Source organism: Mastacembelus armatus, chromosome 24 (genome assembly GCF_900324485.2).
Source record: "Mastacembelus armatus chromosome 24, fMasArm1.2, whole genome shotgun sequence".
NCBI lineage: Eukaryota > Metazoa > Chordata > Actinopteri > Synbranchiformes > Mastacembelidae > Mastacembelus > Mastacembelus armatus.
Window position 1 is genome coordinate 18,543,800 of NC_046656.1, and position 27,578 is coordinate 18,571,377.

At 41.3% G+C, this 27,578-nt stretch overlaps 2 protein-coding genes across 3 annotated transcripts in view; one reads left to right on the forward strand and one right to left on the reverse strand.

Annotated features, from left to right (window-relative positions):
- LOC113137029 (glutamate receptor ionotropic, kainate 2) overlaps positions 1 to 1,173 on the forward strand; it is a 53,108-nt gene extending 51,935 nt beyond the window's left edge. Inside the window, exon 16 of the mRNA XM_026318313.1 lies at positions 109 to 1,173. Within this exon, the coding sequence (XP_026174098.1) occupies positions 109 to 273 (165 nt within the window). The 3' untranslated portion in view covers positions 274 to 1,173. The remainder of the gene's footprint in view (positions 1 to 108) is intronic.
- Positions 1,174 to 13,187: 12,014 nt separating this feature from the next.
- lin28b (lin-28 homolog B (C. elegans)) lies at positions 13,188 to 27,276 on the reverse strand. Of its 2 annotated transcripts, XM_026318939.1 has the most exons (5): positions 27,120 to 27,276; positions 26,254 to 26,444; positions 16,714 to 16,901; positions 13,581 to 13,911; positions 13,188 to 13,407 (listed from the first exon to the last, which is right to left on the reverse strand). In XM_026318939.1, exons 1-4 carry the CDS (start codon positions 27,127 to 27,129, stop codon positions 13,596 to 13,598), a joined length of 705 nt encoding a protein of 234 aa, XP_026174724.1. In that variant the 5' UTR covers positions 27,130 to 27,276; the 3' UTR covers positions 13,188 to 13,407; positions 13,581 to 13,595. The 2 variants fall into 2 exon arrangements, with proteins under 2 accessions (XP_026174724.1, XP_026174723.1); XM_026318938.1 differs by lacking the exon at positions 13,188 to 13,407 and having other exon boundaries at positions 13,512 to 13,911.
- Positions 27,277 to 27,578: the final 302 nt, after the last annotated feature.

Here is a 27,578-nt window from a genome sequence, read left to right on the forward strand (position 1 = left end):
TCCATTCAAACCAGTAGTTACAGAGGTGTGTGTGTGTGTGAGTGTGTTGTATGGCAGACCACACAGTGCCAACTGTAACCTTTCCCTCCTCCCTGTTGCCTTCTGCAGCGGTCATTCTGTAGTGCCATGATGGACGAGCTGCGTGTGTCTCTGAAGTGCCAACGGCGCCTCAAACAGAAGCCTCAGCCGCCCGTCATCGTTAAGACCGAGGAGGTCATTAACATGCACACTTTCAACGACAGGAGACTCCCAGGAAAGGAAACCATGGCATGAACACTAAACGTGGCCCAGAGGTTCCCCCAGTAAACAAATACGGTGGGGAACCGGGTTAAATTAAAGCTGACTTAACCACAGACTGAGGTTAGCACTCAAAACAGGATTCCTTTTGAACCCACTTGCTTAAGTAGACAGATGTTTCCTGTGGAAATATAGATACCTGAGCAGTGTCACCTCACTGTGACGTTCATTTGTTTGAGGGGAACTAGAAAAGAAGGACTTGTGGGCTCGAGCTGAGAAAGTATGTAAATTCAAATCATCTAAGCAGGTTTGGGGACAAAACATCAGTCTGATCCACACACACACACACCTACACATGTATGCACACACATACACACACTGATGTGACACTGACACCTGTGCAGAAGGGAAAACTCTATTGTGACAGTAACACCAGATGTAGTTTTTCTGTTGATGTCAGTGCCCTTTTGTCTTACCTCCATTTGTGTGTGACCCATCGGTCCCTTCCATCAGTGGCTTGACTTTCTTTATAATGATTTGAAGAAACACTAATCTCACGCCAACAAAGGGAACAGTACCAAACAGTTTACTATGGATTGATATGTAAAAGTGATATTTAGTTTGGAATCATCTATGCTGATCTTGTCAAATACTCATTGTTTTCTTCTGTAATGCCTTTCTCGTGCCAAAGTTCTGCCTATTGTAAAGAACTTCCCACCATACTGTTATGTTGAAAGCCTCTACAAGCAATGTACCGTCAAAGTCCTTTGACATGTCCATCCTTACATGCCGTCTGCAGTTTTCGCTCTGTACCAGTTGTTGTTTAAAATGCAGAATTTCTACAAAAATGTTTGTTTTTGTACAAGAACAAGAAGTTTTGTAGTACTTTGTATCATGGTAGCCCTCCCTGTGAACAAAATATGTAGCAGATACCAACTCAGCCCTCAAACTCTGACAACTGGTGGCTACGGGGCTTCAAACTCTGCTGTGTAGGGTTCATCTCTCTCATCTCTCAGAGATTCAGTCTCTCGTCTGTCAGTCTCGTGGGGCCAACTGTACATACTCTCTGGGGACAATGTGGTGGATTTTGGTGAGTAAAAACAACAAACGTGTAAATGAAGTGGTGCTCACAGTAGGCAAGGTGGTGACTCATTCTGGAAATTGCAACTGTGCTCTTTTCAACAAAGTCCTACTGACAAGTGTCATAAACTAACAGTAACCATGATGAGTCACCTCAAAAGACATAAAAAATGTGCAAATACTGTTTGTATTAAAGATAAATATAGCTGTACATACCAGGCTGTAGTTTTGTTATCACACTATATTTTAGCTGTAGGAAAAACCAAAAAAAAAAATCAAGATTTTTAACTAGTATCAAGCCTTAAAGTCTTACTTTTTTAAATTAGCAAAAATACTTATAGAACATATAATTGTATTAAATACTATAACCAATACAGGGTTTTTATGGCCCATCCTGATATTTGGGTGTTTAAAATTGGCCAAATCGGCCAATAGTCATTTTTAAACAAACAATCCAGATGTGGATCCCCTAGATTTTTGTTTGTTTGGTTGTTTGTTTGTTTGAAACACTTGTGACTAAGATATATACAGAAATACATAAAAGCCCATGCTCAAGAAACATGATCTAAAGCTCTAGCACAGCTATTTAATGGACCTGGCGCTAATGTTGCCTTTTTAATTGGTTTAATTGGTTTTAAATTTGAAAGGTCTCCTGTGAATGTCCAGCATGAGAAGCTGCAGTAAGTCAGATTTGCATATAGTCAGTCAATCTTTTAGGCACCTGTATGTTACCAGGTACCATAGTAATTATCTCACTTTAGTTCATGTACCAGACGTCACTTCACTCATGTTGCCTCAAGTGGACTTGACCATCAGCGGGGGTGTGATGTTTGTTGATGGTAACCGGTCGTCTGAACTGATAATTTATCCACAAATTGTCTCCAGATGTGTATTCTCTTCAACAAACAAGACACAATCACATCTGTCTCCACAACACCTATTGTCCTTTAACCCCTTCATGTTGTGAAATGACAAGCATACTTGGTAGGTGACAATATCACTGCCCCATCTTCCCGCTCTGTCCCATTTTGTCTTTCAATCTGCTATTCCAGGCATTTCAAAGTCAAAATAACAATCACTACTGATGACACCGCTGCTGTACATGAATAGATCCAGTTAGTGAGTTGTTTTAAATAACCACATATACACATTATAAAATCTGACAGGGAAGACATAATCCTGAAACGTGTCGGGGTTCTGCCAGTGTTGCTTGTCATTTTCTCTGCAGTTAAATCGAGTGGTGCGAGCGGATGTGATTGAATACTTGGAAACATGTATATTTAGAATGGACTCCAAAAGCTTGGCTGTCCTGTCAACAACAAATATGAGCTCATGGAATTTGACAGTGATGCAAGGTTTTACAAATAATGTCATTAAAATCTCATAATTGTAGCTTTGCCTTATATTTTTCATACAACTTTGTCCCCTTCTTCTGGAAACAAGTAAACAAAAGACAGGAAGCATTCTGGTATCTCATTTCAGACGCCGTCTCTGCCATCAAGCATAATGAGTATTCTGAAATGTCAGGCTTTTCTAATTGATTAAATGGCCAATGATTTTTTTGTATTATATAAATGAATACATTAGGTAATTGCTCAATTGTTAATCAAATCAGGATTGTAGGCATGTTTGGGCAGCTGTTTTCCTGCGTTGCTCCCTGGCCGTTGCATTTATCCACCTGGCTTTGTGCCGGGTTGTGAACTGTTTTTTCTGACCCCAAAGGTTCTCAAATATCCCTCTGAGATCACAGAAATCCAGATGACTGTAAGTACAAAGAACTCACAATTACACACAGGAGACTGCACAATCTGACAAAAAAAGCCCTGAGTATGTTCCACGCCTTCTGACTCTCTGATATTTCTTTGTTTATTGTTATTTCTCTCCCACAGGCGGTGGCGGGCAGTCAGACAGCTCTGGGTTTCTGACAAGGTTTTTGTGGGAGTAATGATGAAAGCTGTTTCTGCAGCTCATGCCCTGCCGACACAACTTAAATGGCCACCCTGTCTGCCCTCCAGATTGACAGGGAAGGTCAGAGCATGCGTCAGTGCGTTCGGCAGGGACCGTTTAGTCTGTCACACTTATTTCCATCATATTAAGTTCTCTTCCTCCTTTTCCTAAATGGTCATTGGAAAGGTATCCTTGGATAACATCTTGTTCATTAGCCAATTAATGGCTGAGATTGTGTTGTGGACTGAAAATTGCTTTCTGAATGTGACTTTGGTTTGTCATACAGATATTAGAGCCTAATAGTCCCTGCCAAGGAAGGCTTTGTGAAGGAGGAAATGTATTCTTCTGCTCATTTCCCAGTGACTTTAATAATTCAGGACCCCCAGCTTAAGAACCATGTAAGTCCGGTTTTTTGTCTTATGAACACGTAGGAGTGTGGTCAATATTCACTTTATGGGTGGGTGATATTAAATCAACAGTGTAAACATGATACAATGCACCCTCAGGTTATAAAATCCTGTCCACCATACTGTTTATACTAGGAGATGATAAGAGCGAGAGGTGAGATTTGATTCAATAAAAAGTTTCTAAATGTGTTAGCATCATCTTTATGAGCACGTTAGCATGCTGATGTAAGTGTTTAGGTCAAGGCAGTCGTACAGTGGTGCTGGCACGGTTGTAAACTTTTAGTCCTGTTCACTTGATTATGCAGAAAATGTACAAAATCCTAATTTCTTTAGGTTTGATTATATAAAAAGACATGTATGGTAACAATATAACTGTACTTGTCACACCTAGAACAAACTGCAAACTGCTTGTGTGTGTTTGCAAAAGAAAAAAAAAAGTGCTATCCACATATGTATTTGTTGCTTTCAGACAAAAAGGCAAAGAATCTATAATTTATCATGATTTTATTCACCCTCCCTCCAGTCTAAAGCAATCACTGGTTCCTGGCATGGTCTGTGTAAATAATTTAATGATTTGTTGTTACCATGTGGCTCATATCAACAACACTAGCAGCAATTTTTGGTGCAGTATTCAGCCCGCGGTAGATGATTCTCCTTCTGTAGATATTTCAGGGTTAGAAATGAGCTTTGACTCCTTTCTGTGGAGTTCAGCATGTATAATAGGAAATCCTGGGGAAACGCAATAAAAGGGGAATTGCAGTAGCCGGCTGAGCTGGACCGGCGTTGTTGGTTGAAAAGCGATGATTTGGTATGCACTTGGATCTTGCCCAGCAGTGGCGTGTGTCTGCCCAGTGATAGCACAGGGGGTGTATGGGGGCAACCATTGGCCCCACACAAAGACATCTAATGGTCTTATTGGAGCTAAGTGTATTATCTGTGTGAGTGTGTGTGGGGTGTCATGTGGAGTCTCCACCATTTGCCACCTGTATGTGGGCTCGTGCAGTCACACACGTGTGCCTAGAGGGACGAGCCCCGTTTCGCCTGCAAATGAATTTCAATTTTAAAAAGTGATCTTTTGTGTCATGTAGCAATTCGTTTGGATGTGGTTGGTGTTTTTTCCCCAGTGGCAGATGTGTTGTGGTGGGTGGCAGCTGCAGAATGGAGGAGCACAGCTTGCTAAGTGATTCACCCTGCTCCTGGCATCTCTGTTACCCCATGAGTCTTTTCACTGACAATGTTTTCATTTCTATTTGCTTTATGTGTAACTAGGATGGTGGACTCGATGCTTTGACAGCTCTGTCAGAAAAATGACAATGCTGGTTGTTTCTTGGAGTATGGGTGAGAGAAACTAATGGGACATTTGGAAGCTATTTCATTTTCATGGCCTGTTGTAGACTTGTTTTGAGTAAAATAAGGTGATTATGACACATTTTGAGATGGACATGTTGATGGTGCTCGGTCTGATCATCCCCCAGATTGATACTGAAAATGACTTCACAATCTGACACGGCATCTGCTGTGTTATTTATGCACACACCGGAAATAACAGTGTTGAGTGTTGAACCAGTCACATCTCATGACAGGGGAATCACTGTTTTGTTCACTGCTGTCAAATAGCACTCTTGTTCCTCACCAAACTCCCCCATTAGGTTCTCTCAAACAAATGTACTCATTCTTCTCACTCTCTTGCCTTTGAGTCATTCATACTGCTGATTCCACCTCTGGAGGAATACATCAGGCATAACGCCTTTTTTTCATCACGGCAGCAGCTTTAAAGTAATTTTCCTCCTCTCATAGGGAGCCAAATGGAGACGAGAAGATGTCGATTCTCTCATCTCTTTCTCTGTCCCCTTTGATCTTTTTCAACATGAATTCCCAGCACACAGAAAGTAAATGGTATTTTTTTCTGTCTTTCTCTGAAGCATGGCTGATCATACAAAATTGACCAAAAATGACTCTTAATGACCCCTGTGTTTTACTCAAAAAAAGAATACCCAAAAACACACTCCTGGCTATCATTACTCATAGTGCATTTTAATGAAAGATGAATAATTCAGGCCGCACTTGTAGATGTAATAGCCCAATGCACTGATGTCGTGAACATCCTTATAGAGGAATGGCCATCTGTGTGTGTGTGTGTGTGTGTGTGTGTGTGTGTTTTTAAGATGAGGAGGGTTTTGTGAGGAAGGACAAAGGTTTCAACAGTGTCTGTTTGTGTGTGTGTGTGTGTGTGTTGCTGTCTGTCGCAATAACAGACTGCAATTGTGATTTATCTTGTATTCCCAATGCAGGGACCCCTCTATCTCACTGGAAAGGTTAAAGCATACAGCCTGGAGGCGGTACTACAAAGGCCAGCATGCAGTTTAGGAATGAGGAATAGGATGATAGAGAGAAAGCTTGAGAAGAAATGTACTCCTCTCCTCACCCTGCGGACTGCCTCTGACATCGTGAAAACACATACTGTACTGTTTGCAGGAAAGGCCCAGCAGTATTTATCCTTTAGTTCTCTCTGTCCTTTCTCCTCTGTCTTTTCTTCTTATCTCCACTTCCCCATGGTACCTCCAATATCACATGTCGTAAAAACAGCTGACCTTGACGAAGCCATCTTCAGAGATTGTGTATGAAAAAGGGAGAGCCATATAGAAAAATGATGGTGGGTAACAAAGGAAACTGTAAACAAAGACCATTCATTTAATGGACCCCCTCAAGCCTGGATGCGTTTAGGACAGAGAAAGTGAGAGAGACAGCTGGTTATAAAAAGTGAGGCGCTAGGCCATTAAAGAGGAGCGGGAGAACAGAGAGAGGGCTGTGAAGAAACACCAGCGTCTTTGGTGAGTCAGATGTGTTGAGGTGATTAATCTGCTTTGGCTGTGTCCTTCGCAGACCTGGGGGGAACAATGATAATGTGGCTAGGTTGCCCCCTGGTGTAGAGAAGAGAAAACTAACAGAGTTGGCAAAATATTTTCTGAGAGTTTCAGTGAAATGTTGCTGCTGTGATTTATTGTATCTTACTATTTCTCTTATCATATAAAAGAAGCGACTTTATTCTAGGTCAGAAATACAAAAATCTCTTAAAGGAAAACAAGCAGAAAAGTTATCCTCCATTGAGGAAATTAGGTTTGTGGGTTTTTCTACACCGCTGCATAAATGTCATTAAATCATTGGTTGGTTAGTGAATTGAATTGAAATTAAATTTTATTTATAATGTATCAAAAAAGAAAGAAAAAAAGATTTAAAATGGCCTCAAGGGCTGAATCACGTCATAGTAACATATTTTTGTTTCATGTCCTCTATTTTCAGAAATAAAAGCAAGATTGATCAGAATTGTTTCTAATAAATAGCTTGTTCTAACCCTAACCCAAAAGATTCACTTCAGTTTTATTAAAGATTCACTTTATAATGGAATAATCCTCACATTAGGCATAAATTGTCTAAATTGTTAGTGATTAAAGTGTGAATTAAATTAAACTAAATGTTTCAGCACTTGATATTTTTTTGCAACCATGAGCTTGAAATCCTTAAATTTAAACAGCAGGTCATTTATCTTTAATGTGTCCTAAGTGTTGGCCTTGATTTCACTGATTTGGCTTTTTATGTCATGCAGTGTGCTATTTATTCTGTTTTCTGTGTATCATTAGATTAGAGATGTGTCTAGGCTGCAGCATTATATAATGAGGCTCAGGGGTTGGCTTGAAGGTCCAGTATGTTTGGGAGTAAGGATAGGAGTGTTTGAAGGGGCACTCCATGTATTTAGTATTGATCTTGAATCAATTTGAGGCAGTTACAAGGAAACTTTGAGTATTTCTAAGCCATGCTCTTTTTCTCATCATGGTGGATATTTATAATAATCACATGAATCTGTTTAGCTGTGCACTTACCTTATTTCTAAGAGATTGAGCTTTGAAAAACAACCTCAGCAAAACAACCTATATAGGGGCAAACAACATTAGTAGTTTGGAAAAGCTATTGGTAGCTGTATATCATTTCTCCATTTGGGTGTTTTCCAGGTTGTAAAACACAAAATGTCCTTTTAAAAAAAAGAATAGCTAAACTCAAAAGTGGCACAGGTGGAGATGTACTGATTTTGTCCTTAATGTAGGTCAGTCTGGACAAAATACTGGATCATAATTCAACTTGTACATTAAAGTCCATGCACACTTTAATGAAGACATTTGTTATACATGTGTAGTCTTCAAGCCCAGGCCAAGATATTTGCTTGTATTTTTTTTTTATCAGGCTTAATAAATGTTTTCACTTTATACCTAAAAAGATTAGTAAACTTATCTGGATGTGTAAAACCTGTGTAACTTCCCTTTAACCATGATATCTAATTCTGATATAGACAAAAAGTAATCATGAAACCACTCCAGTGTCTAGTATGAAATTATACATACTTTAATATAATATGTTTATTTTTCAATCAAGTAAAACATTTAAGACATATTAAAAACCCAATCCAAGATTCACGGAAATAAAAAAGGCAGTACACTTATATTAGGGCTAAAATAATGAGTGATATGCACACAACAGAACATTTTTCCCCGTTCAAAAGCAATCAGTGCTTGGCTCGTCGATGTACTCCAGAGACAGAGTACAGAAGACTCCCTCTGGCCACAATGTAGAGAGCAAAAACAAAAACAGACATGAGAAGTGTGAGGTTATTAGTCAATACAACGAGGTATCTGCATTTTAACCGCCTTGGTTGGATTCATAGGTCCTTTAGATGCCCACGTTTCTAGTATGATTTCATGTACATACAGACAATATGAGTCAGACAGGATACAGTTCAGGTAAAAAAACAAAAAAACTAAACATCATAAATGCTCATCTGTTACAATACATTGTTTTTCCAGTCAAGGCAGATCACAGAGCAGCTGACGAAGGCAGCAGTTGAGGTATGTGAACTTGAGTCCGTCTAGTCGTTCCCTAAACAACCACATGAAGGAGCAGTGACAATGACTGCTGAGGTTTCCTGGGATCAGGGCATAGTACATCCATTTGATTCATTAGGTAAGGCTTACTAAGTATTCGATATATATGCATGTGATTTTGTGTGCATGGTTTTATTTTAGCCATTCATTCATTTTAGCCGTTTCTTAAGCTACCAGAGAAATGCACCCAACTTTTTCTTCAAAGATATTATATTAATTGATGTTCTAGTTTAATAGCATTAAGCCATTGTCCAATGAAAAGCCTGCATCTTAAAAATTCAGTAATTAAGGTTTATAAAAACCATTCAGAACTGAATTATCTGAAAGAGACAGTGCCACAAACGTTAAAGCAGTTCAACATTGTTGGGAAATATGCTCATGTGCAGCAGCAGGTTAGCTTAGCTTAGCACTAAGACTGGGGATGGAGGTAACAAGTAACCTGGCTTTTTCTAATGTTACACTATTTCTCATTTACTCATACGCCAATGAAAGGCCCACTGGGGTTCAGTGAAGCCAGGGACCAAACCCCCAACCCGTCGGTTCTTGAACAACCTGCTCTACCTCCTGAGCCTCAGCCGCCCTCACACTAATTAATGGACTGCTGTTCATCCAGATGATCAGAGTCTTCTGAGGATTTGTAAGTGTTGTTAGCTGAGCTTCATTTTAAACAAACATCTGTGCCCTGAATGTACGCTAATACTACAGCAGCATCTGGTCAGATTATCTTAGTTTAGTACAGAGACTGGAATCAGGAGGAAAAACTGGCCTGGTGCTGTCCAAAGGTAACAAAATCCACCTCTTAACTTCTAAATCTTACTAACACCAAAGGTTTTTAGGGTACACTAATTCATTTACTCATTTGAGAGCTTATCTGTGCTGGTATGGTGTTTCTTTTTGTTTTTTGGGTTGTTTTTTTTTTTTTTTGCTAAGCTCAGCTAAACGGCTGCTGCAGTGTTATACTGTGTAGTTATCAATCTTCTCATCTGACTGTCACTAAATAAGCAAGTTTCCCAAACTGTCGAACTAACCCTTTAAAACTGGAGCTTCATGGCTTTCACAGGTTCAACGATGAAAGTTTCCACAGAGCTTTTCCAGTTTCTAATAAGTTCATGTTATTTTCCCTTAATGTGAAGTAAAAGTATCACAAAACTACAAGGCATGAATTATCCTTTAAACTCCCCTGGCTCTACACTAATCTTCATTTTATGACATTAAAGATGGAAATTTCTTTTGTAAGATAAATATCACAACCTTTGTTACAGGGGATCGTATGAGCAGACTAATGTCTGATTGAGTCACAATATAAGACAAGTGGGAAAATATTAATAACAGAATTACCCATACCAATATGTAATCCTGCATGCAGCCTTCACAAACCATTCAATTCTTATACCTTAAGGAGATTATTCAAGAGGGGGTTGCTTTCATATACTGAACCAGACAATAAATCAGTAGTTACATTGATCTGAAGAAAATATTAATCTACTAACAACATCACTACATTTTTACCTTGGCCATGTATTTTGCTCTTACTGACATAACTCCATTTAACATAATGATTTTCTCCTTCGAGTGTGTAATGTAATATACTGTGGCCATATGCAAAATCAATCTTTAATCTCAGGAGTAAAAAGTACTGATATATTAAACTTCATAAACATTTTTAGACTGACATCTGCACAATGTCACCATTAGTACAAAACCTACTGATTCCATATTAACTTTGAACAATGCCACTTAAACTACAAATGAAGAGAGGGCACAAGATTATCTGGAGCTATAAAAAAAGGCGGACAGTTAAAGACCACTACCGTGGAGCCCCAGAAAGAGGAGAACATCTATTTGGTACCAGACAAACCAAAAACAGAGATAGGCACTCCTTGTGCGAAGTACAATCCCACTTTTCTACATCTTAAGCTCATGATAAAGTCATGATAAAATACATACAACCTAAAAACTATCTCTTTTGAAAATGTGTTCACAGGGAAGTGTAAAGATTCAACATGTCGATAGCTAGGACAATGCACCGAGGCAAACGTAGTGGCTGTCTGCAGCTAAATGACAAGTGTATACTGACAGTATAACAGAGCAGGCAGAAAAACCTCACTCTGGATGTGTGAGAGAAATGTGCCCGTTCTGAAGACTCTGGCAAACCTTCAAAAAAAGGGCTCTGATTGTAAGATACATTTGGACTCACGAACGATGAGCCATTTTAGGGCTGATTTGCTGAAAATACCCCGTGACTCTAGTGCGAGAAGTGGCAATTTAATTAGCAAACTACTGCATGGAGGAGGTAAAGGGAGCTGGGAGGAGGTCAGGTGTTTGAGGAGGAATAGCGCATATGAGGTAGGTGTTTGCTGTAAACAAACAAACAAAAAAACGTTTTGGAGTAGAAGGAAAAAAAAGTAACTCTGGGAAGGAAGACCAGGGAGTCTGTGGCAACAGTAGGGAACGTCTCACGCAACACCTCATACAATAGAGACCTACAGTTAATCATACAAGCTCTTCAAAAAATATACAAAATAAAAAGAAATGCACAACTATGTATAACTCAAGAGGTAGTTGCTAGTATCAGTACATGAATCCGTTACATACGTTTTGTTTTTTTGTTTTTTTTTCACCATTGCTTAGCAGAGTTTGTTGAGTCAGTCAGTGGATGATTCCCAAAAGAATAAAATACACTTTTTTGGTAAATTCCCTGAGAACAGTTCATCATCCTGAGAGGAATTGTGTTTAAAAATGTAAAAATACATCATACAAAAAGATGTTATTTCCATAGAGCATGGGCTGTGCTCCTTCTGTGGTTTGGTCATTCACTTGTTTTTTCTGTCATGCTGCATTGTTGAGATTTGATTTTTAACGCGCGCACACACACACACACACACACACACACACACACACATTCAAAAAGCTGTACAAAAAAACTGCAGTGTTTCACTTTCAGAAATAAGTCTCTCTTATTCTGAAAGAGCGCAGATAGCAAGCACTTCAGCAAATCTTAACAGAAACATAAAGCCAAACTCTTTGGTATAGAAATATACCAAAAAAAAAGTTGGTTGTCTACCTTTTTAAAACCACACAAGCTAATTTGATGTCATCATACAAAGTTATTTGATTTGTCACAACATTAAGATACAACTCCAAAGTGACCCGACTGGGAACTTAGCGAGGAGTCGACTTCAGATAAGCTCTATTCACATTCAATATGGTCAGAGAAGAGTTGTTAGGTCACATATAAGTGCCAGTAAAGCCATGCTTGAGATTCAAGTTGTGCCAAAAGCACAGCACATAGCACTCTCTCTCACTCCCATGCTCTCTCTCCCTTTCTCTCTCTCTCTCTCTTCAGTGAGTCTGAAGCAGCAGCAGCAGCAGCAGCGACGGCGTCTCATCCCAAAGAGGAGTGAGCATTACCTGGCTGGTGCTAACTAACAAATGGTAGGCACAGATGGAGGAGGGACGGGTGGTTTGATCGTACTGGTGCACAGCTGGGAGAGCTAACAGCTTCGCGTCCTGTGACATTCATCTCCAAGAGAAAGAACCGGTGAGGTATTAAGTAAGTACAGCAGCTATGGTGATAGTGTAATGGTCTGATTCTACACACCCATAATAAAAAGGTGAGTCTTTGTGCTATGTCAGAGGTGATGACTGATGATCTGAACTAATGGAGTAAAATCTTTAAAAACATCAGTCTGATGTGCTGAGGATGAAAAAGGTTGAACCGAGAGAGAGCTATAAGTTTTCACACAACAACGAAGTATCCCATGCAATATACAGGCCTGTTCACCTACGTCAGAGCTAATTCCTTATATATGCATTACTTAAAGTTAATAGAATTTTAATTATATCTTGTGACTTTACGTATATATATTAAAGACTTATACTATGATTTATAAACTGTAATGTTATTTTCAACTAATTATGCAACAACCAAAATGAAATTCTAACAACAGATTCATTACCTTTGAATCTGAACTATGCTCTAGCTGGATTACATGATACGTCTCTTCTAAGGCGTCTATCTATCATAACAGGAAACAGAACTGTTCATAGTGTTACCTCGCACCTGAAGAAGAGGCGCTGCAGCCTGACAGTTTTGCCTTCTTGCGGAGCATGCACAGCACACACATACAAGCGTTCTCGTTCTTTCTCTCCAAAAGTTGTGCGTGCATGCGGAAACATACATGCTTCACCCTATGACAATCAGCTGGTCCAGTCTATTTCATGTAACAGAGAGGTATGTAGTGAGTGTTTCAAGTTTAAATGTAATGTTTTCTAGCAGCTCACCAACTTTTTTTTTTTTTTTTTTTTTTTAAATCCCTCTGGAATTTTTAAGATCTCCCTAAAGATCTTTAAAAGCCAAACTAACAATCCTACAGATTTGGATTATCACTTACAGGATCTTGAACTTTTAAAAGTCTTCATCTAGTCCTTCCTAAAAATGAGCTACTGTGTGTGCTGAAAGGATGCATCATCACTTTTTTTTTTTTTTTTTTTCCAGAATGATTAGGTTTACATGATATAAATTTGTGTCTTTAAATCGACAGCCTCTGTAAGGAAAAAAAGCGTTCAGAATGGCAATCATCAATGTCCGAGAGGAGGGGGAGGAGGGGGGAGGGAGGAGGGGAAAACTCAAATCTTAGATTCACACCATGTTGTTTCACTCTTGAGCTGCACTGATTGAAACAAGAAAAACAGTCGTTCCCTGCAGTCACCATTCCAGCGGTGGTTGCCATAGCTGCACCAGATGACTGCAAGTCAGTCGCACACATTCACACATGTCTGTACCCCGTTGATCGTTGCCATAGCTGCACTGGTTAGAAAAATAAAAAGGAAAAAAAAAAAGGAAAAGAAATTAAGACCTCCCATTTTATTCCACGGGTGTGAGGTAGATGGGGGTGGGGGTGGGGGGGGGGGGGGCTTCAGGTATCCTTAACTGAGGGTAAACATGAGGATTAGGATTAAGCGGTGAAAGGTTCACCTCTATGGGCTATTTTCAGGATTTCCTCCACCTCTGGGTCCGGGGGCCACGGTGTGTGTGGGGCTCCTCGGGTGAGGAAGAGGAGCCCTCCAGAGGAGATGAGCCAGAGCGCTCCGCCTCCTCCTCTGGAGGGCAGAGGTACGGCCCGGTCCCTGGGCTGGAGGCCGAGGTAGACGCATGTTGGTCCTGAGAGCCTGTGGCGGGGGCCAGCGCCTTGTGGGGACACTGAGCCACCATGTGCGTGATGCTCTGGCAGTAGTGGCATTTCTTTGGCTGGGGGGGCAGGCCACACTCCTTGGCATGGTGATCCAGACCTCCACAGTTATAACAGCTAGGAGGATGGAGGAGATGATCATTCAGGAGATGGTGACAAAACTATTCTGGAAAACATTATCACATCATTTCTTTATTTCACCCATAAAACGACTGTTCGTCAGTGTAAATCTGAGAAATGTTTGTAGCTGAAAAAAAAAAAATTTACTGTAATATATAATTTAACTAAATGTGCTGGAGATGAAAAAAACAGGCTCCAACTGGGATTGACCACTAGATGGAGGTATGACACATGATATTACTCAGGATCAAAAGTGTATGGCACTCTGTGGTATGCCGAAGTACACTACGCTGTTAAATTTGACAAGCACAGAGGTGCTGAGAGAGCAGCAACGCATGAAGGCAAAGACGGCCAAGATCTCAGCCAATCAACATCCACCTGCATCAGGTCAAATGGACATTTTTGCTGTTTTTCCATGTCAGACACACTGATGTTCACAAGACACTATTCAGTGTGTCCTTTATTATCCGTCTGCTGCTCAGTGGTTAATACTTCAACACCAAATGCAGAACAGCTCAGTGTTTCATGAGAACTTCCCCCGTGTGTCGATTTTAATTGACAGATACGGAAAGAACGGAGAGAGATGTTTACACAGACAAGTTCATGCAGCCGAAGCAGAATGAAAACAATGGTTCACTATACAGATTTTAAAATGCAGCCAACAGAATGAGCAGGGACGCAGTAAACCAGAGTGTCAGGGAGAAACTCCCACTGCATTAGAGGAAAAAAATAATGGCAGGTTTTGCTTTAAAAAAAAAAACAAACTCCTTTATTGTTTCTAACAAGAGCTAAATTATTTTCAAGGAGCATTAATGTTCATACAGTTTTTTTCAACTAACAAAAATATGAATCAAATTCAACATTCATGATTCATTTTAGCTGTCGTGTTTTCCTCGATTAACAGAACTCCACTCACATCATAAAATATATTTTATATCTTACTGAGCTTTACTAAAAAAAGCTACAACTATAATAATTACATTCATATATTATCTGTCCTCACCTTGTAATTATATGCATTAATCTATTGCAGAATTACGGGTATTTTAAGGATTCAAATTTAATTAATTGAATTTATTTTTTTAAAGATTTAATTTAAAAAGTAATAATTAAAGCCCAATCATTTAGCGACTAAGCACAAAACAGACACAGTTTGGTCTCAGCTAATGTGATTTAAAGTTTGGAAACAAAAAACCTCAGCATTTACAAAAAAATAATACAGAAAAAAATGCAATTAAATCCTTCTTAGCAACAAGATGTATGTAATAAATATCCACACAATCCTTCATGCACTTTTGTTCTTTTGTATTGTATAATAATGTCTAAAGCCTTTACATCAAGTAAGATTAAAATTGTGTTCTGTAATTTTGGAATATAATTCATACCTTGTGTTTATGGTGTTTTACAAAACACAGGACTAATTGATGAACTATAGTATAATGAGAAAATGGAAACCAGCCTGATGATGAGGAAAAACAAGCTGAAAACACTGGGGACAGACCCAGAGCTTTTGGCAAGTACCTCAGATACGCATTTAAATAAATCAGAAAATGCAGGAACATTTGGTGAACATTCTTTGCCAACCAGTGAAAAGGACCTTACTCATCTGCTCACTGGTGTTTTCCAAACTGAATTGCTTTAAAAAATAAATAAATAAAAAAAATGTATATATCCACAGAAGATTCATTTTTCTACATGGCTGTTATATGGATCACATGGAGAACGCTGTGATCTCAGGAGTACTTGTAGAGAAAACGACTGCACCATGGCTGGGTGCCTCACAGAGCGACCAGCAGGGGTCAGACTGGCAACTGTCACAGGAGCCGCTCACATTGAGCACGCTCACAAAAACAGATGACATCACAGAGATCTACCTGCCATGTCTGAATTTAACACCACCTTGGTACCACCTTAGTAGAAGGTAGAGACACTTGACCTAACACTGGATCAATTATCTCAACTAAAGTGAATTATTCAGCTGTGTAAAACAATCAAGGAGCCTTCTCTCCCAGATTGTGTTTCCTCCCTTCAAACAAAAGCTTTTCTTTTCACACCTTACAAAAACTGGATGGTGCTGGGTTGTTCCACTGAAGAGGCTGTCATGCAGACAACAGCAAACGACATAAAGAAGAGCTGGACTTTCCAATGTAAATGTAAGGCAGTAGTCATGTGATGGCTTCCTACAATAGATACAGTACACACTCAGCTCTGTGTGGCAGGGTTTGCTATACATCAAATGGAGGCATTTTCTTTCAGAAGGACGACAACGAACAGTCTCCTCTGCTTAAAACACCAGCCGTTTTCAAGGAGCTCCATATGGCTTGCTCTGACAGATTCCTGCAAAGCACCCTTCAGGATATTACTGAGGACACGACGATTGAGCTACTGCCGCATTGAGATTCATACAAACCCAATCTATGCATGCGCTAACACCATCTCTAATGTAAAACCTGACAAATTGATTTAAATTAGTGGCTATGGTAGGCAAAGTGCCCCATTCAATTCGTTATTATGGTGCACAATAACCATAGCAACAGACATGTACTCGGGCAGATTGAATAGATTTAATCTATAATCTCAGCCCACTCAGAGATCGCTCACCGCAGTGAGATGTACATGTAACATATGTCTCCTACTATAGCACAGCCCTGCCCACAGGTCGTGTTAGACAAAGCCAAGACTGGTGAGATGCGACTGCATGTATATGAATCATAATTCTATATACAGATACAGATCACGTAAAAAAATAACTCCCTCCTTCCTTCTCGTTTTAATGATTCTTAATTTGATCACACTCACCGGTCTCCCTTTGGTTTGCGTTTCTGGAGTGGGACCTTCCCTTTGGGTCTCCTCTCACTGCCTGCACAGGGTCCCCCACCAGGTCCGGTCACCCGCAGGGACTCCAGGCCCTTAGAGGACTTCTTATAGGTGAACTCCACCTGCTCACCCTCCTTTAAGCTGCGGAAGCCCTCCATCACCAGTTTGCTCTGTAGGGAGAAAAAAGCAATTACCCATTTAACAGCAGCAGAGTCTTTGAAAAAAAGTGTGGATGCCTACAATACACAAGAGGCTGCATTTAAGTCAAATGTATGTAACACGGCAGTAGGAAAATGTATATCTGAGCCATTTCAATTTCTTTAGACATCCACATGCTCTTCAATAATGTTGAATCATTCAGGAGCCCATTAAAGGCAATTTCAATATGTCATTTTTAAAGCCTTTAAACATGCAGCGGTTTTGGGCTGAATTTTACCTTGATTCTTTAACCTCGAGTGATTCACTAAACTGACTGCATGCTTTACATTTCAATGGTCTTCAACGGGCATATGAAAGGAAAAGAGCCTGTGTCTTGAGCAGAAAAGGTCATTTCTCAGTGAAAAGGCTCAATTTATTTCTTTAGAGTTATACCTTTGTCTGAACAGGTCGGCTCAGAGGGTCCATACCCATCACAGTGAATTTAGCTCCAATATTGAACAGTTGCCTGAGATATTATCAGGTGTGTGTGTGAGGAAACAGCTGTCCAATCAACACTTTTCATCTCCAAATAACTGTCACAGAAGAGTCAACACTTATTAACACTGGCAGGTTTACTGTGGGGGGTTGTACACAGTTACATGTGGTAAACATCCAGCAGACAGGCAACGTTTCAAACATGGCGGCTTCACTGTATGTGGTTTGCACCAACTGCCATGACAGTCTGTGTACAGACGACAGAGCGTCCTTGCTATACTCCCTTTATCTACTTTTCGCACAACTTCCTATTCCCTTCTGCAGGAAGAAAAAACATGCATTGGGTCGCACCCATGCAATGATTTTCTCTCACACATCCACCATCCATCTTATCTACATGATCGGAATTATTGATTTGGTTACTACATAACCACTGGACAATGATTTATGTCTTGTTGATCACACAGAAAGGAGGGCTGATAGATGCTGTATCCATGACCTTCACGAATCGCAGCCAGCCCTGCGGATCTCGGCATAGGTAAACACACACCCACACGAGCATGCAGTGTGCAGAGCAAACCTGCTGCCTGCTATACATCAAGGCCTATAAATAACACACAGGCTATCTGTAAATGCAGTGCCTGCTGTAGAGACAGATGTGTAGGAGACAGAGTTAGAGAAAGGAACAAATGATCAGTGGAAATCAAATGTGAAGCTATAGTGGAAGCAGACAAAATGTGCTCAGCAGCATTTTTCCTACAGCAACTGCAGTTGCAGGAAGCTAAAGGTGCTCTAAGGGTGGTCTATTTGTAGGTAGAAATGAATATGGATGAGAGAGTAAAGTGTAAAAATAGTGAGAAGAGTGAAAGTGAAAAAAGATGTGTGAATTAATTACAAACTAAAAATAGTCTGAACTCACTGCTCTCTGATGGATATTTATCTGACTAACACGACATAAAAGGTTTAGGGTAAAATAGAGATTATTTATGAGTAAAAATATGTTACAAGTGTTTTGTCTTACTTTAAGCTTTTGTTGAGAATAGACTCAAATTGTTTAAAGCTTAGGAGTTAAACATTTTCTCTTAAAACATTAAAATAATCTACTATAAAAAATAAAGGAAATATAAAAAGTAAAAGAAAAGGAATAATACAGTTATCAAAATAAAAGAATTACCCCTTTTAAAAAATACAATAAACAGCTCTTAACTCTTAATTAAAATAAGCAGACGCTGTTCAAACGCACAATTCCCTATTAAAAATGTTCAGGGCCCTAAAATGTGCAGAATTAACCAATAAAATGAAAAATCTTTAAACCTAAAAAAGGCAAAAACAGAAAAGTAAATCTTAAATGAGTAGCGTGTCAAATTAAAGACACTCCACAGAAAATAAAGACACTTTCAGTTTATTCCCCACAAAAAATTTTATGAACAACAACTGTGCTTTTATATCAGCTTTAGATTAGATATTTCTATTTACACACTTTGACATTCCCACAATTTCTGAGAAAGGAAAATCCCTGGTATTGAAATATTCAGTAATTTGCCAAAAATTCAGTCATTCTCTCAGATGCCCCTTCTCTGCCTGCGGTTAGTGAGGGTTACCGTCAAGGCCACTTTTCTTCTAGTCGATCGCTGATGGATGATTCACTTGGGCATTCACATATTGGCTTTGGCTTTGAGGAATGGACGAGGATCAGCGCATGAAAATGAGCGAAAGTACAGATTTTGCACAACAGATGTAAGAGGGGGAAATGAAACAATGAAACAAAAGGGAAGATGATGTGAGTCACAAATTGAGCTCATGGTTTTCTGCACCCAATAAGAGTTTGATCACAAGTGGCTTCTAAGAGTCAACGATTAATAATTTATTAATGTATCAAGTAAAACTGCTAGCATGTGCAAACACCAAACCTGGTTTTCTATATATTAGAAATAACAAACCAAGGAACCTGAAGCAATCTGAATCTTGCACATTCAAATTAAAGGCCCAATTGATTTTGTGATTACCACCATTAGACCGTTCCATTTGTTGAAAGACATTCCTGCAGCAGGAATCAGAACCAAACTAATGAAAAAATTGGCCCCATCCCCCATAAACCTCAGTGTATTCTGAATAATGAGGAATGATCATCGGTCTCTAGACTGTGTGGCGCATGAGCCCTTCCTCTTCCTCTCCTGTCTTCAGTCCACAGGCAGCTTGTCTCTCCAGGTCAAAGTTGAGTGGTTTGTCTCAGCACCCTACGCCCTCTCCAACCCCCTCAATGCCCACAATGCAACAGTGAGGAAACCACACAACCTCTTTGTTCTGCAGAAAATGCAGGAAAACACACACAGATCTGCTCCATATAGGATGTCAAACCTTTATGTCTCAAATTCATTTCATTTCTGAAGCAGGGCTTGCAACAACTGAATGCAGCGTGTGTGTGTGTGTGTGTGTGCGCCTCCATGCTGGTTTATGCATGTCAATGTGTGTGAAATAAACTTGCCAAATCAGAACCTGTAACCCAAGTCCCTGTCTCTCCAGTGATCTGATGGGTATCCTGACCCGTTTCAGTTTACGCTCAGAGGTCAAGAAAGGGCAAAGACAGAGAAAGAGAAAGAGAAAGACAGACAGGGAGGGCACAAAATGGAGGAGTGGCCTGGAGTAGGGGGGTTGTGGATGAGGGAGTTTAGAGGAGGAGGGGAGTTCATGAAAATGCCTTCAGCGCATTCAGTTCAGCTCCAGTGGAGGAGCAACTCCTGATCAGTGGCTGGAGTTGGGGGGGAGCCCAGGAACAAAACCCCCATTTGATCAGGAGCCCCATAGGCCAGCAGCAGAAATCCGGGTGTCAGTGGTATCACTGTATCAGCACCACCCCCTGTCCAGCTGGAGGAGCACGCCACCTCCAAGATCCACCAGCAGCTACTGTCACGTCCTTCAAGCTGAAGAAACGGATCCGACAACATGGAAGCCAGACACTCTAATATGGTTTGATTATCCTTGCAAGCTTCCCCACATGTAATAAATATCTTCCTGTAGCCCTACATGCGTGTGACTGTGTGTGCGTCTAAGGAGAAGCCAGTGATCAATACGAACTCCAACATCCTGGACAGAAATAGCCCACCTTTTCATCAGCCGGGCCGTCGTCATTGCCAGCCCCAGCAATCAATACAGGAAGCTGTAACGTGAGGGGATGGGGAAACGGAGAGAGGAGACCCACCATCCTCCACCAGCCTCGCTCTCTCTCTCTCCGTGGCAACCACCGGCTGTGGAATGGCTAATTATGGGATGCTTTAAATCAGAGGTGGCCCACGCAGAGCGGTGCACTGGATCCTGCTCCTATGAACGGGGAAGGAGGTGTGTGTACGGGAGAGCATGAGGGCGATGGCGGTCACCATGTGGCATGGTGCCATTAAGTAGCTTTTTACACACAGGAAATGCTAAGTGGACAAAGCTGGGCTAGATCAGCTCCGATGGACATAACCCAACAGGACGCATAAAAACCAAAGAAGAAAGAAGAGTGAGGGATGGGGGGGGGGGCTGAATGAAGGAGAGGAGGAAATCACACACACAAATGTGCTGCTGAAAACCACCAACAGAGCTGAGCTTATGATGCTGACACCCCAGCCCCTCCTCAACACGTTGTCATTAGTGGCCCTGACCCCTGAACCCTGCCCAACCCCCATCAAACACTTAAAAGCCTTCGCCTGCCTCAAATTAACAACATCCAACACTCCTGATTATGACTGGGGCAAATATTTGATCTCGGAGAGGAAGCACTAGATCTTCTTGCTACTTTTATCAACACGAGAGGGGAAATGAACCTTGCAGAGGTGACTGGTGATAAAACACACAGCCTGCTAATAACTGCACCCAGCAGAACCAATGCTATAAAGCATCTACTGCTTTCCACAGACATGGTTGAGCTGTCCCCAAAATTCACTGTTAAACCCCCTTTTATATAGTCAGTCAGTCAGTCAGTCAGTCAGTCAGTCAGTCAGATCCTTTTTCTAAAAAGCGTATCATTAAGAGCTTTTCAAATATTGAACATTTGTATTCATTTAAGTTATATTAAGTGGTAGTTGTAAAACTAATTAACTAGCTAATGGGATAATAATAGTTAACACTAATTCTTTATTCTTTTTTCTTTGTTTTGTTTTTTTGGCACTGGATTACTTCATGGTGGTTCTGTGATTATGACCCTCGGCCCACCCCATAGTTTGGACAGTATTTGTCATTGTTTTAGGTTGTGGCAACAATAATAATAATAATAATATAATTTGTGTAAAATGTTGGTAAAAATATTTAAAAAACCCAAAAATATCCCTTTAAGGGACACAATGAATCACAAGTTAGCTAAGAACAACTGTGATTAATCAAAATGACATATTTTAACCAGACCATGACTATAATAAAAACAATTACTTAACATTAACTACATTTACAAAAACCTGCAGCTTCTCTTCTGTATGTTTTAATTGTGAACTCAAACTAAATAAGTGACACATGTTACCTATGACAGACGTAGGGCGGCAGCTATTGACTGTTTTCCATGATTAGAACATTAAGAGATTAATAGTTAACAGCTGTTCATCATGTGGATCTGATTCTTAACCGGGAAAACTTTTAATAATTAAATGTAAATATATCACAGTAAATTCTAATAATGTTCTGATAAGATTTTCAGATCAGCATTTTCTGAATAGTAAAAACCATTTAAAGACAAATACTATAAACTACTAAATAAATGTCAGAACAAACAGAATCAGCAGAATAAGAATCAACTTGTACCCACGTGAACTGGGCTCAACAGGCACTGCCTTTCTATTTCAGGTGTTTTTAGCCCTGCTCTGCTTTCTACTCCACCACCTTTCCAATTACATCTCAGCTGTATGTGGCCAGCTCCTCAAAAGGAAGTCACATGACTAGCCTTTCTTCTTCTTTTGCATTTTTCGATGTGCAGAACAGAAGGGTGGGTTTGTGGTGGGGGAGCAGTGTGGCTGTGGGGGAGACAAAGCCTGATACTGGCTATCTGGAGGCAGAAATGGGTGGGGCCTGCATGCCAAACGGTGACACGGACCAGAGGTTAATCTCACTAGGGGCCCACGTTAACCTCGCTACACAAAACACACACTCTTCCTCGCGCACGCGCGCGCACACACACTCCAAAACTAAAACATCTTACAATGGTTCCCATGTAGACATCAACAACCTGGTGGTTAAGTGCAGAGAGTAAGAACCACACACACACACACACACACATAGATTGAACACACACTCTGGAGGTTTCAGGAGAATAGCAGCAGCAGAAAACTGTTCAACATTTCAAACTGATTACCGACAAAGGGCAAGCAGCCCCCCACCTCACCGCCACACACCCCTTCACCCCACCCAGCCCTCCTGCCTTTTTGTCTTTAAAGAAATTCCTCTTTTTAAAGAATGCGCGAGGAGAGAGCACCTCCCCACGTCCCAGCAGGAGCTGACACACATGCACACACAGTTACGCACAGAAAAACACTCGGTCCAGGTAGAGAAGTGGTCGACAGGCAGTGAGAGAGAAAGTGGCTGTGTGTAGAATCACTGAGCGCAGAGGTGTAGCTGCTGAAGAAGCTTCAGTTCTGTCTCACACACACACACACACAGAGACCTTCCGAAAGGAAGTGATCAGATAGGAGCCCTGATGAAGAGGCCTCCCAGGAAGAGAACTCGTGGTCGGGCGGGGACCATCCGCTCACACACACACACACACACACACACACACACACACACACACACACACACACACACACACACACACACACACACACACACACACACACACACTCTCTCTCTCTCTCTCTCTCTCTTACCTCCTGCTCCTCCACTCACTCGTCTTTTTCCAACCTCTCACTCATGTTTTCCTCCTCAGCCACCACTAGCACACCCCCACCCCTCACCCACGCTTATTTTTCCCACATCCCTCCACTCCTCCTCTCCTAGGAAAACTCCTCCTCTACCTCACTCCCCCTCAGTTTCTCCTGTCCTCATGCTCCCTTTTCCCCACCTCATCGTTCTTACCTCTGTCACTTTCTGTCGTGCAGTGAACAGGACTAAATCTGCAGTCTCTCTGTTTAGTTCATTAACTGACAATTCTCTCTTTCAACAGCTTCTATCATAAAAGACATCTCTTTATTTAAACATGCAGCTATGTTTGTTTGCACATCACTGGTTAGAAATTTTGCCTTCGTTGTAATCAGAGCTCGGTTGAATGACATAACCAGTTTCTCTCTAGTCTATGCTGCTTCCTGGTTTTCAGATGAATTAGATGGTTTTCGACTAGTAAACTGAATTTATTTTTATTTATTATTTTTTATAACAATTTGAAAACCTCTTCTTGAGCTGTAGGAAACTATGGTAGAGATTTTCTCCATTATCTGACAGATTAAAGATGCACCCATTAATGAATAATAAAACAAAAACAAAACTGTAGATTCATTGATAATGAGAAAAATTGTTATAATGGTGTACTAGACGTATTCTTACATTCACATTCATTACAAACTATACGTTTAAGTTACGGTAGCCCAGTGTGCCCAAATCTGAACCTTTCATAAACACCTCATCGTGTCCAAATGGCTCCAGGTTGTGAGCAGAGATACAGAGAAGGAACAGTCAGACAAGATGAACGGCTGATTTATTGAGTGTATTCATGCAAATTCGTGCAAAAGAACAGGGTGTTTAACATTCAGTATGACAAAGTGCTTATGAACGCATATTGTCTGCTCTTTGTGCTGAGCGACAGTTGCAGTATTGTAAACATATAGCTGAAAACACTGGGGGGAATGTGCTAGTGTAAACATATGATTCATTGGACGCGACTCAATTAATATATCACTTTTTTTTTTTCCAAAGAATTTGCACTTTTGAAATATGTAAAAATGCAATTAGCTTGGATATTTCTCATTATCGGGAGCAGAAACTGACAGTTACTGATTGCAACCATTTTCATCTCTGCACCTTTATTATCAAAATGCCTACACTGAGCCTTTCAAAGCACATCATGCATTTGAAAAATATTCCCACAGAAACCTACATGGCACCAGCCTGTAATATAGGTTACAAAATGCTGAGACAGACAGTATTTATTTGACTTGTGCTCAGCTCTTGAGGCAGTTTCCCAGACTACACCTCCTTCCTTCTTGCTGCCCTGATCCACTTCTAAAACATCTCTGGCCAGCAGGGAAATCAGGAGCCGAGAGTATGTAGATAGATGCAGTGCATTTAGTCGATAGAGCCACAATATGAAAGTATCAATCAAAAACTGATAACACAATGCTGCAGCGTGCACTTTTCTGAGCCTCTGCTCCTTTTCTCATATCCATCGCCTGCTTGCAAATCAAAAACCACACACACATATAAATACCAACCAAAAATCTGTTTACACATTATACACACATATACACACCAGCAGCTAACGTACCTTTTAAACATAATGCACTCAACATCAGAAGGTTAATTATTATTTTAGAGCTGACCTCCAAACCTACGTCTTTTAGGATCATTTGAATAAAAATAAATAACTATAATTAAAAAGCACATTTGTAAAGAATAAACTTAATAAATCACAGATCAAGGACATTTTAAAATGAATTATTTAAAGTGCAGTGAATGCAACAAAAAAAAATCACAAGGAAATGTTAAACACATGCAGCAGTGTTAAAAACCTCATTACAACTGACCCAATGGTGAACAAGCCAGGCACAATTAATATTTTTTTTTCTGCAAAAGGAGCCAAAGTCAAAAGTGCACTTCCTATTTTTAGCACATGCAACTAAAAAAAAAAAGAATAATACCATCAAAGTTACTTATGCTGATGAGAAAATGAATAATGCCTTTGTCAAACCAGAATCTCTGTCATTTCTCAGTCCTGATAACGACCATCTATATTTTTATTCTCCACTGCATCACTGCTGACATCTGGCCCCCAGCATGACCCCCACCCCCATGACCCCCCTGCTTCCCACCAGTCCAGCACAACATCCTGTGAGTCCACAATAAAGACACCTCTAGGAGAGAGTGTCAAGTGAAATGGTGAAAACGCCTCTCCTCACCCTCTGCCGTTCCTCCAGGAGTATTTTAAAGCCACTTTATGGGACCGTAAAAAGGGCGATTTAACGGGGGGGAAGAGGAGCTCAAAGAAGGGAGGACTCCACTGCTCTTTGTTTGCTCCAGAATAAGTCGAAAACAAGGCCTCTGAAATGAACTCCATGCGCAATAAATCAGCAGTACACGCGGTGGAAAGCAGGCCCAGGCTTCACGACACGCAAGTGGGTGTAAATGAGAAAGGATGTTGTGTTTCACTAAACTGGATGTTACGTTTCACATACATCAAAGAAAAAACAGCAAGGAGCGAGAGGCAGCCTCCCAGAACAGGGCCCAGTGTGAGGGTGCACAGTTGGACTTTTTAAAAACACGCTTTCCGACATGTTCGCAGGCGGGATATCAGGCAGGCTCTGTCCATTAGGGCCAAGTGTGAAACTAACCGTGTCGTAGCCACACGACATTTCTTCCCTGTGCAGGAGAGAGAGGGAGGGCCGAGCTGGACGCATGTGGCTTACAGAGGAAACTTGGCGTGTTTTTGTCAAGCCCGTGGACAAACGTGTGATTACACAGTAACATGTTGGGCAATGCAAAACATCCGGATGATACGATGTAACAACCGAGTGGCGCTGCGAGGAGAAATAAAAGGGCCTGCAGCGGAATCAGGATCTTATTTGAAGTGACAGCGAAGTTGTTGGAAAAGCAAATAAAAAAGCCCGGTGCGCACAACAGCCACACAAAGCTGATGTGTATTCCTCCATGGTGTGTGTGTGTGTGTGTGTGTGTGTGTGCGCGCGCGTGCGCGCGTGTGTGTTTTCGGCGTCAACTTACTTGGTGGACGAAAACATCCAAAGGGGGGTCGACGGGGCTCCCTTCGCTGCTGGTCATTGAGATAAATCCAAAGCCCATCCGGACGTTGAACCACTTGCAGATGCCCGATCCCGAAAGGATCTGAGGTCGAGTCCGGTCCTCCTGTTCGCTGGACTTGGCGGGGTCTTCTCCGCCACCTTTACCCGGCCCTCCTAAAACAAGGGGCGGCACACAAGAAGCAAGTTAGAACAATTCAAAGCTGCAGAGATTCAGCACAGGACGGTTCCTCCACTGTGCGCTTTCTATACGTTAAATCGTCTTTGCGTAAAAACTTCTTGAAGAAGCGCGGGGGGAATCCCCTCCACTTGCATGTATGCAGGCTATGCGAAGTTCAGGGCCAGTAGAAATTTCCTATACTACTATTTTCACCATCACATAAGCGAGCAGGGGCGCGTGGTGCTTTGATCCTGTGTGCCCTGAAAAAGTTGTTTGTTACTCCATGACAGATGATCGCCTCTGCGTCGTGCACAGGCATGCTCAGTCCGCAGAACTTGTGGATGATTTCTCTCGTGCATCTACAGCCCGCTCCTGCTGTGGAGGTGTCGGCTGTAGGCTCCAAAAAAAGCAGGTGTGCACATGGTTCCTCGAGCTTTACTAGTGGGCAGAGCTGCACATACGCTCTAACAATGCATATATCTTAATGCAGCGAAGCACGGCTGCATGTGGAGCTCGGCAGGGGCGGTTCAGGTCGGGTTTATTTAAGAGGTTTGGAACTATAATCGCGTTGCACCTTGCCCCCCCCTCCCTCCCTCCTGTCCCTCCCACCTCGCACTAGCAGACACGGAGAAACACTAAGAGCAGAAAATAGAAAATAATTGCAGAATAACCTTCGGCCATGTTTCCCCGCGGACCCTCTGCGCCCAAGTTGCAATAGAGAAGCTTCCTCTGCGAAAACGGGCTGCGGTAGTCACCATTAATCCGACATCCTCGATCCCATCGGTCACCAATTTAGCTCGCATGGTACGGCGTGCTTTCTGCCTTTTGATATTTTTGTCATGTCTCTCTCTTCCCTTCAATCCCTTCCTCTCTCTCACCACCTCTGTACTGCTCTCCCCTCCTCTCTCGCTGCCTCTCTCTCCCTCTCTCCTTCGCTCTCATTCGCTCTCGAGCTGGCTGTGCCCGTTCCCGTAGTGAGAACACGTGACTCTGTCAATTACACGCTTTCTTACTGCTAATTTCTGCCCTGCGAGTCCAGGGAAGAAGGGAATCGGACTCGCAACCGTAGGCGGCACTCACCACAACCGTGTGAGTATGTAAATGACGTATATGACAAAGAGCACGGTGTG

Excerpts from the sequence above, each read along its gene's own strand:
- lin28b (XM_026318939.1), bottom strand. Across the intron at positions 16,902-26,253 it reads TGGATGTTTTCGTCCACCAA|AGCAAACTGGTGATGGAGGG; the intron begins GTAAGTTGACGC and ends TTCTCCCTACAG. Across the intron at positions 13,912-16,713 it reads CGCAAACCAAAGGGAGACCG|CTGTTATAACTGTGGAGGTC; the intron begins GTGAGTGTGATC and ends CCATCCTCCTAG.